Below are 20,599 nucleotides of genomic sequence, written 5' to 3'. Positions count from 1 at the left end.
AGCCCATCATCATGGAGCTTCTTCATGCGTTTCAGACTAATGTGTCCAAGCTGGCAATGCCAAAAGTATGTCGGATTTATCTCATTAGGCTTATGCCTCTTGACATTCACGTTATAGACCGGTTCCTATTCTAGATTCAATATAAAAAGCCCATCAACAATGGGTACATAGCCATGGAACATACCATTCAAATAAAATGAACAACCATTGTCCTTTAAATTGAATTCATAACCCTGACTCATCAAGCATGAGGCAGAAATAATGTTCCGACTAAGTGCAGGAATGTAATAACAATTGTTCAATTCCAAAATAAATCCAGAAGGAAGATGGAGCTGCATCGTGCCGACCTCCAACGCAGCAACTCTTGCTTTGTTGTCGACCCTGATGTCAATCTCCCCTTATGGCACACGCCTAGTTCTTACTAGCCCCTGCATCAAGTTGCAAATGTGAAGAACCGATCCGGTATCAAATACCCAAGAGCTACTAGGTATGTCAGCAAGGTAAATGTATATAACATATGCAACAAGTGTACCTTTGCCCGAAGAAGCATTTCGGCCTTCTTGCCATGCTCTGCAAGCCACTTTCTACAGTTCCTCTCCCAGTGACTGGTCTTCTTGTAGTGATAGCAAACGGTCTTCGAGTCCGGTCTAGACTTCGGCGCAGCGGCGGAGGTTACCGTCTTCGTGTCCTTTGCCTTAGCCTTTTTCTTGGACCAACTCTTCTTGAACTTTGCCGATTTCTGCACCATCAACACTTGATGCATGCCTTTCTTAATATCCTGCTCTGCCACTTTGAGCATCCCATGCAATTCAGTGAGCTTCTTATCCATGCCATGCATATGATAGTTTGAGATGAACGTCCCATAGCTGGGACGAAGAGAACCCAGAACTGCATCAGTAGCAAGCTCATCCAAGAGCGGGAAGCCCAACCGATCCAAAGCTTGCACATATCCAATCATCTTGATCACATGCGGGCTTAGTGGATCACCTTCCTTCAACTTACAATCCATCAAGGATCGCCAGACATTGAACCTCTCGGTCCTAGCTTGTACCTGCAACATGCTCTTGAGACTCTCGATCATATCGAAAGCTCCAACATCTTCGAAATGCTATTGTAAATCGGGCTCCATGCAAGCCAGCATGAGGCAGCTGATCTGGTTTGATTCGTCAATGAGTTTCTGGTAGGCATTTTTGGTTGTGGCAATAGCATTATCGGCAGGTTCATCTGGAAGTGGATCCTCTAGAACATGTTCCTTTTTATCATGCTTGAGAACAATTCTCAAATTTCTATACAAGGTGGTAAAGTTTGTTCCATTCAGTTTATCCTTTTCCAGAATTGATTTCAATGCAAAGTTGGGTTGAGCAGGTGGTGCCATTGATCTACAACAGAAAAATATGCAATCACTAAGCAATGTGTTTATGTAGAGTAATTCAAGCCTAAACAGAAATACTCCCACTGAAGTCAGCATCCCTCCACAAACTCTCGGTGATTCAGGATCCGACTAGCGCATGCGACTAGTGAGCTTTAGCATCACTTCTAGCCAACATGTCTATCCGGTAAGCAACTCCTTGCTAATCGCATCTCTATACGACTCCTGTTGGTAAGTTAGGTATCTTATACCCCGGCTCCCAACCTTCTTTGCTACAAGGCCCAAAACCGTTTTGATAGCCTTTTCAAGTTAACCTGATGCAGTGGATGTCCGTGTCCGACACAAACCCTTTAGTTCAAGGACACCCAACAACACTCCAATTTTATGAGCCCACTACTAGATGTACTTGACATGCGAAGGTGCAACATCGGGGATGGCAATTCGCTTGATTTCATGAGGGGTCTTTCTACCATTCTAACATTCATAGAAACAAAGAAGCATAACAATCACAAATAAACACATATTATGAAATAGTACGGCTCCTTCATGGACGTTCTTCCAGGTCAGCTCCGACTCCGATGACCATCTAAGAACTCCATATTGTTTGTAACACCGGGACGCCATGACACCAACCTAATCTCAATTATCCAACTACTACAACTAGTAACGAATTTTACATAGAGTCACAAGTCGACACGCAGGTCGTTATACATTATAATGACAGTAGTTTGGCTCTTGCCGGCTGACAAACATGACACGCAGGCCATGTATAATTTACACACATGCATCACATACACATGAGCCATACTATTCACATCAAACCCTGCAAAATAAAGTTATGCATAGAATTGCATTCTACCGGTTTGAGTGATCGTGTATGAAATACAAGGCGCTACGCACATGGCTGTCCCGATCACGCCGAATTTTCTGATCTGACCGATCTTATCGATCATCGCGAGTCCGATTCGGATTTACGTTTCACTGTTAACCCCGATGGCGGATACCGACCGGTAGGGGTAGGTTGTGTCACGACCTCATCGACTTTGATTGACAGAAAACATAGCCTCTTTAATCCCCATGTGCAATTGATCTCATTAATCGTGCACATAGTCGATCTCATCAACAACAACAGATCTCATCTGCTGCCTCCACATATCTAATATGCATACGATTTGAATCCCAATCCTATAGCAGATGCTCTGATACCATTGTTGGGTTCTACGGTAGGGTGCGTCGACTCCAAATTAAAATTTTCCTACATGCAGAACAACCAGGAACATGCTACGGGAATGGATCACACATCGTTACCACTAGACACGCAGTGTCATGCAGCGGAAGAAGAGTTGGGGCAGCGCGTCCGCGTGGTTCGTCTCCTCCTCGTCCGATCTCCTTCGAACAACCGGTCGTCGGATCCCTCATACAGGTTCGCCGGAGTGGCGCAAGTGCACCGCCTCTAACGGTATACGCGTGTGCAAGAGGAACGTCGTGCGGCGAACTGCTAGGTCCAATCACACAACCGGCGGCGAGTGGAGGTGTCTATTCGCAACACATGCAAACCCTAGCGACAGCGCCAAAGAGATCAACCAAATAAGTGTGCCGCACCTCCACTATTTATAGGCATCCATTACGAGCTCAACACTTGGGCCTTGCACGGATTCTAAAGCCCAAAGTCTACTCGGTCGTGTTCCAAGTCCAGCTCGGATAACATCCGATCAGTGTCCTCCGAACCGACCTCGTAGGTTCCTTCCCTTAAGCGCGTGACCCCTTGGGTTCAAGTCGGCTTGGTCATAGTTCAGATCACCTCCGACCTGGACGGTTGGTAGCGGCCTCTATCAAGGCGTGCCGACCACCAAGCAAACTATGAAGCTGGTTAGGCAAACCTGTACAATGTGTCACACTTCTGTTCCCTTTGCCTCACGATATATGTTGTCGTTCTCAAGGCGAGACTGTCATCCTTGTGCTAGCCCGACCTCTTTCTCGTTCCTGTCATACCGACCACAAACTGAATTATCTCATAATGCTTGTCGCATGGCCATGCTTATCCTGGTCGGATCACACGAGGGCTCCAGAGTATATCTCTCCTGATCGGAGGGGCAAATTCCATCTTGCTCGACCATGTCCCACATCATGGGTCTGGACAAACCCGAAACCTACCTTTGTAACTACCCACTCACAGAGTAGCGTTTGGTCGGCCCAAAGCAAGTCTGTCACCATCCCGAGTACATGCGTCAGCTCAGGTCTTAGGACGTAGAACGTATGTTGTACTAGAGACTCACAGATGACATATCGCTATGTCTCATAGTTGGGTCTATCCAATTCAGACCATATCTCTACTCGGATTCGACTACATCGAATCCGATCAGATCCTTCCGAGTCCACATTATCCGATTAGCATCCAATGCTTCATGACTAATGAGACCGAGCCATCCACCGTGTCATATGCTAGTCTAGTCCGACGTGTGCCCACACGTCACTTGCGACTAGAGACAATTTAGGATGTATCATACAACACATGATCTCATAGACAATCACGTACTTGCCAACAAGTATCATTGATTACATCCAAGGACTATATTTATTCATAAACATATAGAAAATATCATCATACATGATTGCCTCTAGGGTATATCTCCAACACAGCCGTGATGTCCCCTACGTAGCGCTAGTGGCCGATTAATGGGTTGCTGCTGCTTCTACGGTGGAGGAATGGGGATACGGTAGAGAAAAAGAGGAAAAAGTGGTTGTGGAGGATATAAGGTGGAGAGATAAGAGAAAAGCGGTGCCTCTTGCAAAGGCCACGTGGCGGAAGCAGGAGGAGGCTTGCGTTTGGTTTTTCCATCCGACTTAAATTAAACGTTTTCCAAAGAAAAAGACCATAATATCTGGGGCACGTCAGCTAAGGGTGTGCTTCAACGAATGATTGGTTCACTTGTGAAGACGCCCTCTAGCGATCGTTTTAGGCCGTTCGCTCCAGGGAGGGCCAGGGCAGACCCCTTGACAATGTTTGTGAAATCTGTGGGATGGAGAAAGAAGATGAGTTCCATGCCATCATCAAATGCACAAGGAGCCGAGCACTAAGACATGCGATGAGGGCTCTGTGGGATCTACCAAAGGAAACAGAAATGACATATACTGGGGGAGACTGGTTACAGGTGCTCCTGCTCGCCCAGTCTGAGAATGTCAGGAGTAATATACTGATGGTCCTATGGCAAGCATGGAGTCTGCGAAACAACCTAGTCCATGGCGATGGCAGAGATACAGTTTCAGGTTCAGTGCAGTTCCTTCTTAGGTTGAAGGAAGATCTCCTGCTGGCAGCAGGGAATGATGACGCAGAGGGATACAAAAAGAAGCAGTCATTATTCCCACAACGTTGCTATACACACGACGTCCTATGCACGATTTACAGACGATACTAATAATCAAGCCGTTGGTGTAATCTAGCTCTCTGCAGGACACCGTTCGATTGCACATCGTGCATGCATCGTCCATTCACCAGTCGTCCGTGAAGTAGTTTCGTTATTCCCAAGTCCAGTGTGCAAGCCGATGATCCCAAAGCCGACCCAATGGTATGCACCGGCCCTAGGGAAAGCTAAATTAAACTGTGATGCTGCGTACCTAGAGGATTCGGGTGAGACATGGGGAGGGGCAGTGGCCCGAGACCATCAGGGTCGTGTCCTTCTCTCTGTTGGTCGGAGGCTCGACCGGTGCAAATCAGCAGAAGAAGCGGAAGGAGCAGCTGTGGTGATGGGCCTGACGGAATTCGCAAGGATTTTTGATGGTCAGTTGATCCTCGAGACGGATAACGCGGGCCTAGGTCACGAATTGCAGGCGAACCAGAGCTGCAGAACTGCAAGCCATGCTGTAGTGGCTGACGCAAAAGAGATTCTACCTACCTTCTCCAGCAGGGAAGTCAGCGTTGTAACCAGGGCCAGCAACAAGTTGACCCATGAATTGGCAGCCATCGCGAGGAGATCAGGAGATTTCTCCATACTAGCTGACGTCCCTGTGGTTGCTAAGAATGTAATGAGAGACGAACTTGTACCCCCCATGGTTTGAGTATTTGCCATGGTCCTAAAAAAAAGTCCTAATAATAATAATAATAATAATAATAATAATAATAATAAATGGCATGCTCTTAATCATAAAGTTGTCATCCTCTTAATAATAAAACTGTCATGTTATTAATTATTAAAATGTCACGCTCTTAGTAATAAAAATGTCTTAATATTGCCATATTATTAATTATTAAAATATCATGTTATTAGTAATAAATTTTCCATGTGAGAAAGTAAAATAATAATTCCAAAATTGCCATGAATAAGTGATAAAATTTCCCAAAAGCTTGCCATGGAGGGTATTACAAAAAAACGAAACCTAGAAATTGCCACGCAAAAACTACCTATAATAAAAATGCAGCTGGCAAATTTAGAAAAATTGCCCTCTGAAAATAGGTTTTTTTTCTGTTCTTTGAAAAATGGATTTTATTTTGTATTTTTGTTTTTAAAATGAAAAATTGAATATATAGAATTTAGCTTCAAATACATAAAACAAGTTTAATACATGTTTCCACAAAACCTGCTTCAGCCCAACTATTAGAGTGTGTGTGCCTCCCGCAATAGGTCTCGAGTTCGAGAGCATAATTGGTTTGTTACCAACATTTGGCATTGCCAATATTTGGTAAGCCAACATTTGACAAAAACAAAAGTTTTCAACATTTGGCAACTTTTTGTGAGATCGGCAACAAGAATTGGCAAGCAATCAATCTCTAGCCAATATTTGGCAGTTGCCAAATTTGGCATGCCAACTTTTGGCATCAAATCAATTATGCTCCGAGTTCCCCGATGGCACACCTCCACCTTCGCGAATTTTTTGGGAGAAAAAAAACGAGTACAGGAAACACTTTATGGCGAATGACTCCAGCTGATCTACACGGCGTCGGCCCCGCGCCAAGATCCATGCAATGGCAGGGAGGGTGTTCGCCTGTGTTAGCCTCGTGACCAACGTTCGCCAGATATCATTTCCAAAAAAAATGCCATCATATTTCAGTCCTGCAGTTTTTTTGGTCCTCTGAAGTCTATGCGCAAGTTGCGCGCACCTACCAGTTAGTGCCAAACAGCGAAGACATGGATGAGGTAGTGGAATTATTTAATCAGGACTGACGTTTGTTTCGGGCTTTGACCCGTAAGAGAGATCTAACAAATCCGACAGAAGCCCAAGAATTGGGTCAAAATAATGCAGCATTAGGCATGCTCTGACTAAGTGGTGAGGGTCCCATACAGAAGCTTCCATGAGCAGAGTATTTCAAGGGGTATTCAGCTTCATTCTAGATGGCGACCAGTTCGACTTGCGGGCCAAGTAGCAACGAGGTGCTGGATTCCGACCTCTGATCATTCCTTTGCTTCACTTGCGTTGCTTAGCACTGCGGCAGCCCCGCTATTTTTCGTGGAAGCCAGCTACTAACAGATAAGTCAACTGGTTCTGCTAGTCTGCCACACCCTCGTCGTACGTAAACGGGATACAAGATGCCGCCCAGTCCGTCAGTTTTCCATACAAAATGGATCATCTCTACTATATACTCCCTCCGTTCCGAATTACTTGTCTTGGATTTGTCTAGATACAGATGTATCTAGACTCATTTTAGTGCTAGATACATCCGTATCTAGACAAATCTAAGACAAGTAATTCGAAACGGAGGGAGTAACTACCTTGAAAAAAAGGAGTGTTTCTTTTTCTGCCAGACGGAGTGCTTCGTCCAATCTTTTATTTTTGTTCTTTGAACATCATTCCTTGAAAATCGCCTTAATTGTCTGACATTTTATTGACTTCCAAATAATAAGTGATTGAAAAATCAAATCCTAAAATGTATTTAGATAGGTAGATCACGGACATGATTTAGTAACATTTATTTATGCAACCACATTAATGTGTGGAGGTAAATCACAAACTAATATATGAGAATTTTTATACCCATAACAATGCACATGCAATATCTGGTTATGTTCTAAATTACAACCTCCATCTCAAAATATAAACGTTTTTATATGCTGAACTACAAAAATGCCTTCTATTTCAAATCAAAGCTAGTAACTAGTACTGTCATGGAAAATGACGAAGTAGACAAATATGCTCATACTACATTATCTCTACCTATAAGAATTCGAAGAAATGTGATGTGGAGGAATAATCAAACTGTTTACAGACGCTGATGCTCATACATACGCACATACACTCACCCCTATGAACGCATGCGCACACACGTCCTATCCCTATGAGCATCTCTGAGAGACTGAGCCGACACATTATCTTGAGATTGACGAAGTCATCACAGACGCATTTGTAGTTGACGGAACGTCTCCTCCTACTAAACGGATATCGTCGGAGGGCCTGGAATAAAATTCAGGAAAATGCGAGCACCGGTGTCAAGTCTAGGACTTGAACCCTACCACTGTCCTCTTAACAATCCAACCATAAGTTGGTTCGTGACGAATACTCAAACTTAGTAATCCTGAAATCTAAAATTGTTTAACCTCAGGGGAAAAAAGTCTGTGATTGTTTTTTTGAACCGCTCGTCGTGTCCTCACGTCAATGTTTTAGAAAGCAAATCTCATGTTGATAGATTTCAATGAACTTTTACTTGAACGTGCAAGTACACTTTCCTATTACTGTTTTTTTTTCAATACCACTTTATATAATTCACATGCTAGTATTGTGTACTTCCCATAGACACTGCAGTACATCTGCCTAGATGGAAGTACAAATGCATTGGTGAAGCAATAAACACGAACTACACGAGCTATATAATGCACTGCACTGACGGTTGAGGAAGTACACAAGCAAAATCAAAGAAACTTGAAGAAAACAATGAAAACAAAAAATGTAAGAAACTATTTCTTTACTCCCACCACGGAAAATCAACTGCCAGTCCAGAGTAGGCTCCTCGCTTGTCATGTTTCAATAAAATCATGGTTTGATGCAATGTTGTAGTAGATACTCTTCCGTAACAATGACACAAGCTCGCCGAAGTCGGTGCCTAAATCCATTCAACTTCTTGAGTCTCCAAGCGGAAATACATGGTGCATCGTCATTAAAGAAGATCGTGGAGAAATCATATGTGTGCATTCTCATGCAAAAACAAGGAATGGAGGTTATATTTTCGAAATGGCAGTTATCATGCATTCATTAAGAAGAAAGAGTTGCTCAGCTAATTAGGGAAAACCAAGCTAAAACCGGATTGCCCGGTAAATTATGAAGAACCGGGAGAAAACCATCACAACTACAGAGCAACACGCATAAGTAATCCCATGCACACTACTCCAAAGAGGACCTCGGCGAGAGCGCACGTAGTCATCATTGTCATCACTCCTCTCGAGAGGCGTCGTCACCATCCTACACTTTGAGCAAATGACTCCACCTTCGCAGTTAGTGATCATCGACTCAACCCACACTGTAGCGGACGCGGAAGTTGCACGAAGATCTACGCCAAAACTCAGCCACATGAGGCTAGATATCGCAGCTCCGACTCTGATGAAGAACTCAGAAGGACAAAACCAGGCACGGCTGGCGCCACAGAAGATCGCCAAATGGACCACCTGCAGCAAGTCATCGTATACCACATGGCCCCGCCACCGCAGTTTCGACTCCACAACAACAAACAAACCGAGAATGAAGGATTTAGGGCCAACAAGCTTATGGGCACGATGACAACCAAAGCTACCGCCTCCTAATATTTGCTGAAGTGTTTTCCATTTATTTGCACTGGTGGTAAACGTGATGTCAATTTGAATGTACTTTTGTGAATTGAATGTGTGAACTAGATGTGTATGATTAATCACACATAAGTGTGCTGAGGACGTCTTGAACTTGCGTGCAGCTTCAGAGGTTTTTAGAAAATGCATTTTAAAATGTCAAAAAATAACCACGGAAAAAAATTAGTGTGTACATCTTCGCAAAATATGTGCGCGGTGCAAAGTTTTGTGAAAATATATCTTTTTATTTTGCCTCCGCAAAAAGAAGAATATCAATGCTGAAAAATAGCGTTTCACGAGACGTTCTTTTGACTTTTTTGTTCTTTTGGACGAAATTTTCTAAGTGCACATGAAACATGAAGATGTACATATGCAACTTTTTTTACACTTAGAAATGTGTTTTTCAAAGTGGGTGCGGATGTACCCTGGTTCATTCATATATTTTCCCATAAATAATGGAATACTTAAACTATGAGAGCTCTCGTGGGCAAAAACATATGCTCTCACCCTTTCAAAAAAAAACATATGCTCTCACAACACAAAGGCTAGCACGCCAATTTTTGGGCGAAGAATTTTGGCGCCCACAAGTTGCCCACGATTCGGTGGGGAACCTATTCCTCACACAGGTCAAGAATAGCGACCAAACGCGCACCCCTGCCCGTGCCAATAGACCGACCATTTAGTTTGGTTCATCTTTTTTTGTCCATTTTTTTCTTCTTTTATTCTTTTAAAATGGTGAACTTTTTAAAAAATTCATGAACTTCTTGAAAATCATTAACAATTTTCATATTCATGAACCTTTTTGAAAAGTACGAACCTTCTTTCAAATTTGTGACAAAATTTTAAATTTGTAAACCTTCCTAAAAATCAAGAACGATTTTCAAATTCATGATTCATTTTCAAATACATGAACAATTTTCAAACTCGAGCACATTTCTTGAACTCATGAACATTGGTTCAAATTCATGAACTTTTTTCAAACTCACGAACATTTATTGAATTTTGTGAAGTCTATTCAAACTCGTGAAGATTTTTTGAAATTCCTGTATATGTTTCAAACTAAGAAACATTTTTGTGCAATATGGGATCATCATTTCGAACTTGTGAACATTTTGTGGAATTGATGAACATTTTCTTTTTAGAATTTCTGGAAGAACTTTGGAATTCTAGAACTTATTTTGAATATGTGAACATTATTTGAATCTAGAAACATTTTTTGAAGTTATTGAATTGATGAGCTAGTTTCGCAATTTGGGAACAAGATCATTTTTTGTTGAATTCACGGACATTTTTTTATGAAAGAACGTCATTTGAAATATGGATTTTTTTAAAATTCGTGATTGTATTTCTGAATACATGAACATTTTTTGAAATTTGGAATATTTTCTAATTTGTGCACATTTTTTAAAATTTATGAACATTTTCAGACTCGATTTTTTCTAAACTAAAAATATTTTTTCAAAGAAGCCATTCGAAATTTTGTGGATATTTTTTGAAGTTTAAAAAAATTGGAAACAATTTTAGAAGTTCAGAAACTTTTATTATTCCTTTTTTTGAAAGTAGGAAAAAGAAAAGAAAACGAAAATAAAAAGGAAAAAGAAAAAAAAGAAAAAGAAAAGCCGGGGCGGACCCTCCCCGGACATGGGCCGGTCCAGAAGCGCGCAGGGGGATTGGGGGCTGCGCGTCAACCAGCGCCCTGTGCGCTAAATAGGAGGTCTCACGATTTGGCGGGAATGACACAGGCGTGGGCGAGCCAATTTTTTTTTATGCCAATCCAACCAACAACCAAATGTTGTGGGTTACCTCAGAAAAATGGAAAAAAGAAATCGTGGTAGAGACCCGCTTCAGTACACCCCCCTCACAAAATGTATAAAAACAATATGGACATTTAACATATTGTACACAGGGCCGTACATTCGTATTAGGCTCAATACAGAATATAGTGTTATTTGCACCTTGGGCGGGCCTGGCCCATTTATGTTTTTTCTTTATTTTATTAAAGATCAAAAAGTAGCTGCGCTTTGTGGGATTCAAACCCACACGATCAACCTATACTAGTGAAGCCACTAACCACCGTGATAGTTTAATTGTTGTGTCTTAAGATCCTCCTTCTTATCTAATATATACTTTCTTCAGTTTGGCCGTTTATCTTTGTTTTTTTTTCATTTTAACTTATTTCTTTCTATTTTTGTTTTCTTTCTTAATTTGTGGACCTTTTAAAATTCGTTAACTATTTCAAATTTATGATTTGTTTTTTTAATGAATTGTTTCCAAATTCATGACCTTTTTTCAAATTCATGATTCTTTTTGAGTTTGCAGTTTTATTTCAATTTCATGAACTTTTTTGTGTCTGTGATTTTATTTCAAATTTGTGGTTGTTTTTTAAATTAGCACATAAAGCTTTTTCCGGTGTTTTCATGCTTCAACCAAACACATCGTGTACGACCAGCTTCGTTTGGGTAGGCCGGAAGGGCAAGTCTCGAACCAAACTTTTTTTCACCTCCTCTGAATGCACCCAAATTTTTTTTCCACACCTTGACTAACATGCATGGGAAGTTTCGCTGGTTCTACATTTTATGCATTTTCTATGTTTTCCCGTCAAAAAAACCCTAAAACACAGGTCAGCCGTGGCACAACGTCCGTTCAGCGTCCGAATTTATTCAAATTTGACGCGGGGGACAACCCTGGGCATGCCCAACCACTGGCAAAATTTGGTGTCATTTCATGCTTGCAACCAAACACACCGTGTACAACCTGGTACGTTTGGGCAGGCTGGAAGGGCAAGTCTCGAACCACTTTTATTTTCACCACCTCCGAATGCGCCCAAAAAAATTCCACACCCTGGCATCACCATGGCCACCATGCATGCCAAGTTTCATTGGTTTCTGACATTCTATATTTGTTCTTGGTTTTTCTGATGAAAATACCCTAAAACACAGGACAAAAGTGACACAACATGCGCTCATTGTCCCAATTCATTCAAGTGGGCATGCCCAACCTCTGGCAAAATTTAGTATGATTTCATACTTGCAACCAAACACACCGTGTACAACATGGTATGTTTGGGTAGGCCAGAAGGGCAAGCCTTGAACCACTTTTTATTTCAGCTCCTCCAAATACACCCTTTTTTTTCCCGCACCTTGGCATCGCCATGGCCAGCATGCATGCCAAGTTTCGTTGGTATCAAATATTCTATGCTTTTAATAGAGTTTTCCCAGTGAAAAACCCATAAAACAAAGGCCGGACGTAAAGCAACGTGCGTTCGGTATCCAAACTCGTTCAAATTTTGCATGGGGAACCCTGGGCATGCCCAAGCGCTGGCAAAATTTGGTGTCATTTCATGCTTGCAACTAAACACACCGTGCACAACCTGCTACGTTCGGGTAGGACGGAAAGGCAAGTCCTGAACACTTTTTTGTCACCTCCTTAGATGCACCCAATTTTTTTCCACACATTGGCATTACAATGAGCAGCATGCATGCCAAGTTTCGTTGGCATCAGACATTCGATGTTTGTTCTGGAGTTTTCCCGGTGAAAACCCTAAAACACATGTCGGACATGACACAACATGTGTTCTGGAAAGGCAAGTCTTGAACCACTTTTTCACCTCCTCCGAACGCACCCAATTTTTTTTCACACATTGGCATTACCATGGGCAGCATGCTTGCCAAGTTTCGTTGGTTTCAGACACTCTATGCTTTTTCTAAGGTATTCCCGGTGAAAAAACCTAAAACACAGGTCGGACATGACGCAACGTGTGTTTGGCGTCCGAATTAATTTAAATTTTCCATGGCGGGACAACCTTGGGCATGCCCAACCGCTGGCTAAATTTGGTGTCGTTTCATGCTTGCAACCAAACACACCGTGTAGAACATGGTACGTTTGGGTCGGCCAGAAGAGCAAGTCTCGAACCATTTTGTGAATAGCTAACGTGAACAGGCTTTGGCTTTGGTTTTGTAAATGTTTGCCTTCTCCAGAAAAATGTTCGCAATTTCAAAAAATGTTATCATTTGCAATCTTGTTCCTTTTATGATTTCCAAAAACATTTACATTTTTCACAAATTGTTCTAGTTCTTTTGGAAATATCACAATTTTCTAAATGACTATGTTTCTAAAAATATTTAATTTTTCCAATAAGAAAATGAGGTCCGAAATTTTAAAAATATATGTCACGGCTTATGGTTCATATAGACTGAGCTATCTTTTTGAACACCAAATCTTAGTATAGTGGCTAGTGACATGTTTGGCTGGTGCGATGTGTTGGAATTTTGCTAGTAGGCTTTTGGCTCAAAGCCCAACTAAAATTTTAAAATTCTCTTGGCCCATTCATGCACACATGTGAGTGGTGTGAGTGAGACTAATGTTTAGTCCCACCCCGGAAGTTGAGAGGGAGTTACATCTCTTTATAAGGTGAGCTTTTCTACCACTTGTATGAGCATGAGAAGAGGAGACCTACACGCGCGCTCCTCCTCGCTCGTCACGACGCGCCGCGGGTTACGGGATTGAGCCGAGCCGAGGACAGAGCTATGCACGTTGTCTATATTTTTGCTGCTCGGGAAAAATTAATGAACGCGTTAATTACTGAACCGTTTCCGCTTCTTTTGGATCGTGACTCGGACGTGGGGTTTACTCCCAAACCTACCTGGCCCGCACTATATAGTCACTCTACCCTACCCGCCCCCACTTCGTATGGTTTCGCACCATCGTTCCAGATAATTGCACCGCCACGCAAGTATTCTCCATCCCTCCTTCCGGCGTGCACCGCGAGAAGGGACAACAGGCCTCCGGAACCCCGCCACTCGTGATCCTGTACGGGTGAGGGACGATCAGGTTTTTGGGGAACGCACTCGCGCGACTGCTGGCACCGACGACTTCGCCAACGACGACTTCTTCCCCAACCTCGGCAATCTCATCCTCAACGACATGCCCGAAAACATCAATGCCGGCGGTGCTGCTCCCGCTGCACCGTATGTGATTCTATTCTTCTTGTTCGAGATATTGGTAGAATTCATGTTTCTAGTATGTACTCTAGATGTGATCTGTTCATCTACTATGCTAGTTCGCATCATTAGTTTAATCTCTGCTAGTGCTGTCATGATTTATCTTCTGTTTATTCGGATTAAAACTCGTAATAATTTGCTCATATTTTCAACAAGATGTCCCTGGTTCGATCCCTATTGCACACTTTGGTTCATCTTAATTTTGAAGCTCATGTTTTAAATTTTGCCGTTGGAAATTTCGATCCCTCGTTCATCTTAGTTTCATATAAGGGTTCGCTCTGGAAATGTAACATGGCAGATTGTAGTCACAGTGGCTAGCACAGCACGCACGTAAACTCGGAGGTATGTGTTTGATTTTCATCGCCATCCTTTTTTCTTGCTATTTTTCTCCCAGTGCCGCGACCTTTAGCTTCTTAAAGATTAGCGCGATTTTTCTTCCAGTGAAGGCGGTGCACCCTCAAATGGGCCGTGCATGCGCAAAACGACTACTTCTTGCCAATACGAACACCTCAATGTACTTTGAAAAAAAGACCATCCTATCTTTTATTGTAAAGAGGTATGAAGTAAAATCTGAGCCATGAAAATGTTTAGGGGGTGTACCGAAGTAGAAGTGTTATTTGGTATGATGCACTTTTTGGCTCTAAACCATACACAGCCGAACTTCCAGAGTTTAGCAGTTAGCTCCAGTAAACAATGAGGTTGGCGCAATGGCCGCCCTCATTTCTCGCCCCCTTGCAGAAGGTGCTCTGTTCCTCCACCCATCCAAGAAAAGCACCAGAAAAACGAAACACACAAAAGAATCTGACCGAGGAAAACGAAGAAGGCGCAACGACATTACACCCCGCCCGTCTTCCTCGCAAGGCGAGGCGCATTCCGTCGTCTCCATTGGCGCGCTGCCGACCACGCTGCTTCCACCTGCCGCCCGTCCCGCCGATGCCGTTCTGAGAGCCTGGCTGCCGACCACGCCGACGCACGGGATGCCATTGTTTCTTCTATAGGGTCTCTCGCGGAACGCGTCGGCATCGGCGACGACTCAGTTCAACGCGCGGCTTTACCATGCCGCGCGTTTTCGTGGAATCGGTCGAACACTTGGCCAATGCCCCCGCAGTTGGGGGCCCGCCGGCGCCCCCGCCGCAGCCTTCAGCCTCACCGCCGCCGCAGGCACGGCCATCGCCTCCGCCACCCACACCGCCACCTAAGTCCCCGCCCCCGTCCTCTCCACCTCCTGCGTCTTCCGGCAACAATCAGAGTCCGAATTTGCCTCCGGGGTCGCCTCCGCCGGAGAAGTCTCCTGCATCGTCCCCACCTCCTCCGGCTTCGCCTCCGCCCTCAACTCCGCCGGCAAGCCGGTCACCACCACCGTCTTCTCCCCCGCCATCGCCGCCTTCGCAACAATCTTCGCCGCCACCAGCGCAATCGACGCCACCGTCGCCTGGTGTATCAACTCGGCCATCGCCAGGGGCAACGACATCCCCGTCGCAGCAATCACCTCCGAAAGCGACGACCTCACCACCGGCGTCGCCATCACCATCTCAACCAAAGAACCCCGCACCAGCCACCCCAACCCCTTCACCTCCCCTCAATGCGGAGTCGGCCACGAAACCTCCCGCCGGTGCAGGAACATCACCCCCACCGCTTGAAACGCCTGGGACGCCCACGTCGGTACCGGCCGCAGCAGGTCAGGTGCCGGCAGCTCCCGGAACACCTTCATCTTCCTCACTGTTGCCGCCTTCGGGCATTATGCCGGCCTCCGGGCGTCCTCCTGGCTCGTGGCAGAGCCCTCCCGGTCCGGCCGCCGCGAGGGCGAGCCCACCGTCCCTGGCACCTCCGGCGAGAGCCTTGGGTGAGAACCTGCCGATCGGGGTGATAGTTGGGGTCGCCGTGGCTGGGTTCCTCATGGCATTGGCGTCGCTTTTCATGGTGGCGTGCCTCAGCGACTGGGGGAAGAAGCGGCGTCCACCCATGCGCAAGAGAAGAACCATGGTCGTGCTGGCACGTGAGTCTTTCTCAGTTTCCACGAACAAGTTGATCGCCCGCTTACATCGGGCGCTGATACGTACGCTGGTGCATGCATGCAGCTGCGCCGGACTCGTACCCTCCGTCCAACGGGCCGGTAGCGCCGCCGAGCGACACGAACTCGTACGAGTTCACCGGGTACAAATCGTGCTTCACGTACGGCGAGCTGGTGGGGATCACGGGCGGGTTCTCGTCGGCGAACATGATCGGCGAAGGTGGGTTCGGGAAGGTGTACATGGGCGCGCTGGGCGACGGGCGGCGCGTGGCGGTGAAGCAGCTCAAGGTTGGAGGCGGGCAGGGGGAGAAGGAGTTCCGCGCCGAGGTGGACATCATCAGCCGCATCCACCACCGCCACCTGGTGACGCTGGTCGGGTACTGCGTCACCGAGAACCACCGCCTCCTCGTCTACGAGTTCGTCTCCAACAACACGCTCCAGCACCACCTGCACGGAGAAGGGCTTCCGGTGATGGACTGGCCGAAGCGGATGAAGATTGCGATCGGATCAGCCCGTGGATTGACCTACTTGCACGAAGACTGTAGGTGACACTTCGTTTGTCCGATCGTGCTGCTCCTTGTTCATAGTTAACCTGTATTGCATTAATAATTCCTGTGAGATTGTTGCATGGCAGGCCATCCTAGGATCATACATCGGGATATCAAGTCAGCCAACATTCTCCTGGACAACGCCTTCGAGGCAAAGGTATATATTGCAGGCAGCACACAGCTGCTTCATCTTCCCTTCATGCATGTACTACTGACGATTGACGTCGATTTCATTTCTTGGCATCATCACAGGTTGCAGATTTCGGTCTCGCTAAGCTAACCAACGATTCTATGACTCATGTCTCCACGCGCGTCATGGGCACATTCGGGTAACCTCCTGCCTCATGCAGAACTTTGCATCTTTGCTGGTCTAGTTACTCATCTTGGGCCGGTATGGGCCTAGGTAGATTTCAAGCGAGTCAATTACACCGACGGTGCTAGAACTTGGCGTAAATGGTCACTTTGGTGCTAGAAGTTGCGGTGTACATTGAAGTGGTGCAAAAACTTGGCTTGGATGTGCAAATACAGTGCATATCCTGTTTTGTATACATAATCTGTGCTGACCAGGCGCGTGAGGTCCGCTGTCAGCCCGTGAACCAGGCAGAATGTTTTTTTTCGAAAATCCCCTCAAAAAATATATTTTGACAAAAAAGACCATATGGACGTGCCATTTTTCCTCTCTATGCTCAGTGGGTCCCGCCTGTCAATATTAAAAGAAAAAGATTTCGCCCAGGTTTCGATCCCGCGACCACAGGTTACCAAAACAACTGGCTAACCAGTAAAACCTATATACTGATTCATTCTCTAAAGATAACAACTTCATAAATATTTAGCAAAGACGCATGTGGACCTTAAGTGGGCTGCAGATATTGCAGCCCATTTTGCACAAGCTATTTTAAAAGATATTTTAAAACATAAGTAATAAAAATTATGTTCCAATATTTCTTTGTTATCAATAATTTGTAAATAAAAAACAGTGAAATATATACCCGTGTATATATAAAATATTTAGTTAATACGGACATTTAAAATGTGTATTATATACAATGTTTAATGAATACAAAAAAGTACACACTCATGGCTTATATTTAAATTTTAAAATGATGAATACAAACATTTACTTAGCAACTATAATTATGCACAAGTGTATATTTTTCACTAATGACTTATATTAAAAAACAATATATATTTTTAATATTATATACATGATTAAATATCCATATCAACAGTTTTTACTAGTATATTTTTACTCATGACTTATGTATATTTTAATTATAAAAATTTAACTATGCAAATGTGATTATAATTATTGAAAATTTTGTATAATAAAAATAATTTTTAAATGTAATTTTAAAATAATATGTATCATTCTAAATAATATAAAGATATTTACAATTCATAAATATTATTTTAAATATACTGATGTGTTTTGAAATAATACATGAACACATATTAAAAATAAGTAATTTTGTTGGGATGCATGGTATTTTTAAAAGAAATATATGATTGTTTTGAAAATAACACATGAACATTTTTATTTAATGTACATTTAAAATTTCTGTATTAACTAGATATTTATATAGTACATGCATGTGTATTTAATTTTTTTTATTTACTAATCATGGTTTGTATTTATAAAATTTATAGCACACAAATATTTAAACATAATTTTTATAACTTACATTTTACAAATATATCTTTAAAAATTAGTGCACAATGGGCCGCAATATCTGCAGGCCATCCAAACTTCAGATGCGTACCTGTTAAATATATGTTGCTAAAAAGAACCTGCTGAATACATATAGGTTAGTTATCCATTGAGCATGTCGTAAGTGGAACAGCTAACTTGTAGCGCAGGTATGCTCTCTTGCCTTGGTCGCGTGTTCGAGTCTTGACATCCCCTTTTTCCTGCCTCCATATGGATCTTTCTTGAAAAAAAAAAATTCTGAGGGAGTTTTCAAAAAAAGCAGGCCACACGCACCCCTCTCTCAGGTCCAGTGGCTGACAGTGGGACCCATGCGCCTAGTCAGCGCAGATTTTGTATACCCACGCGATTAGCACTGTATTTGCACATTTGAGCCAAGTTTTTTCACCACTTCGATGTACACCGCAACTTCTAGCACTAAAGTGACCATTTACGCCAAGTTGTAGCATCATCAATGTAATTGACTCATTTACGCCAAGTTGTAGCATCACAAGAAACGCCTTGGCCTCAGAATGTCATGTTAACAAACAGGTACATGGCGCCAGAGTACGCATCAAGCGGGAAGCTGACGGACAGATCCGACGTCTTTTCGTTTGGGGTGGTGCTCTTGGAGCTTATCACTGGGCGGAAGCCCGTAGATTCGTCTCAACCCCTAGGAGAAGAAAGCTTAGTTGAATGGGTACGTACAATACATGTGGCGTGCGTCTGAACTTGGTGCAATTGATCATGCATGTTGTGGCGCCATTTGTGAAACCAATCTGTGTATTAATTCGTGGCAGGCTCGGCCTCTCCTGGTGGATGCGCTGGAGACGGACGACTTCAGGGAAATCGCCGACCCTGCCCTTGAGTGCAGGTACTCCAAGACCGAGATGCGGAGGATGGTGGAGGCGGCTGCCGCTTGCATTCGCCACTCTGTCACCAAGAGACCGAGGATGGTGCAGGTAGCGTCACTAACACCCATCGACCTTAGCTGCTAGTTAGTGAGATAAAATACGTGTTGCGTCGAACTAGGTGTGGCGATCGCTGGACGTGGACGGCGGCTCGACGGACCTGACCAACGGCGTCAAGCTCGGGCACAGCACCGCGTACGACTCAGGGCAGTACTCGGCGGACATCGAGCTCTTCCGGCGGATGGGGTTCGAGGCCGACCTCGACACCGCGGAGTACGGCTTGTCCGACCAGGACGAGCTGCCGCCTGGTTCCGGGAGGCAACAACGGACAGCAGCTGGACGGTGAGACGAGAGACGAGACCTATCAAATCAATCAACGGACACCGCGGATCGCCGGCCAGCCGGTTAAATCCTCCTACAACGCTGCATCGAACGCCATAGCACGACGACGGCGGATTACGGAAGGCGGAGCAGAAGCTGGCGTGATCAAGCGTGCCGCGCTGCGCGCGAGCGCTTCATCTTGGGGACAGGTTGCTAAGCTTTGGTGTTTGTGTTGTTGTGTGCGCCTGTACCTTAATAGAACAAAGCTTGGCATTTGCGTATCCTAGAAAGGAAAAGAAGATTGGCATTTGCATCTCAACCTTCGTGATGACAACCTTCGCCGATATATACGCACATGTATGTTCGCCGTCGCAGATACCGAGTGTATTGCAGATTTCTCGGAAGTTCGTTCTAAAAAATGAGTACTCTAAACCGGTGTCTAGACCTAAACCAGTGTCAAACGATTTTCTAGAGCCGATGGTTTCCCGTACTTTTACCAAAGGAAAATGTTAAAAAACTGACATCAGATTTTAAGATTTCCCAGCAAACGCCGAGAATTATCATGCGAAAACTTTTTTTTTCGAAACGGAGGCAAAAGATTTGCCTCATCCATTAAATAAGAGGAGAATAGAGTTTAGAGTTTTTACAAGCGCCCTTGCAAAACGGCATGGCAATTACTCTCGTACAACAATACGCCCTAGTTTCTTAGCACCTGCCGTAACCCATAGTTTTGCCTCGAGCACGATATTTTGGAGCAGGATAGGCGGCGGCGCACTCTTGTTGCGAAACACCCGCGCGTTTCTCTCGTTCCAAATAGTCCAAGAGACGAGCATGGTGAGGAAGGCCATCGCTCGTCTATTGGGGTTTCGCATGTCGGTCCTTCTATCCCACCATTGCATGAGGGAATCCTCAAGGTGCCAATTGGAGGTGTCCATGTGCACAAGACCAAACTTGTCGATGACCAATCGCCAGAGCCTAAGGGAGAAGCGGCACTTGACGAAGAGGTGGAT

General features: G+C 44.4%; 1 protein-coding gene across 1 annotated transcript; it reads left to right on the top strand.

Annotated features, from left to right (window-relative positions):
* The first annotated feature begins 14,898 nt into the window (after window positions 1-14,898).
* LOC123070199 (proline-rich receptor-like protein kinase PERK8) lies at window positions 14,899-19,850 on the top strand. The gene is made up of 7 exons (XM_044493269.1): window positions 14,899-16,110; window positions 16,193-16,666; window positions 16,760-16,830; window positions 16,926-17,002; window positions 18,910-19,057; window positions 19,158-19,319; window positions 19,390-19,850. Exons 1-7 carry the CDS (start codon window positions 15,171-15,173, stop codon window positions 19,612-19,614), a joined length of 2,097 nt encoding a protein of 698 aa, XP_044349204.1. The 5' UTR covers window positions 14,899-15,170; the 3' UTR covers window positions 19,615-19,850.
* Window positions 19,851-20,599: the final 749 nt, after the last annotated feature.

This window comes from Triticum aestivum, chromosome 3B (assembly GCF_018294505.1).
Source record: "Triticum aestivum cultivar Chinese Spring chromosome 3B, IWGSC CS RefSeq v2.1, whole genome shotgun sequence".
Classification (NCBI taxonomy): Eukaryota; Viridiplantae; Streptophyta; class Magnoliopsida; order Poales; family Poaceae; genus Triticum; species Triticum aestivum.
The sequence above is the reverse complement of the archived record's forward strand: the minus strand, read 5'-3'. Positions and strand labels throughout refer to the sequence as shown.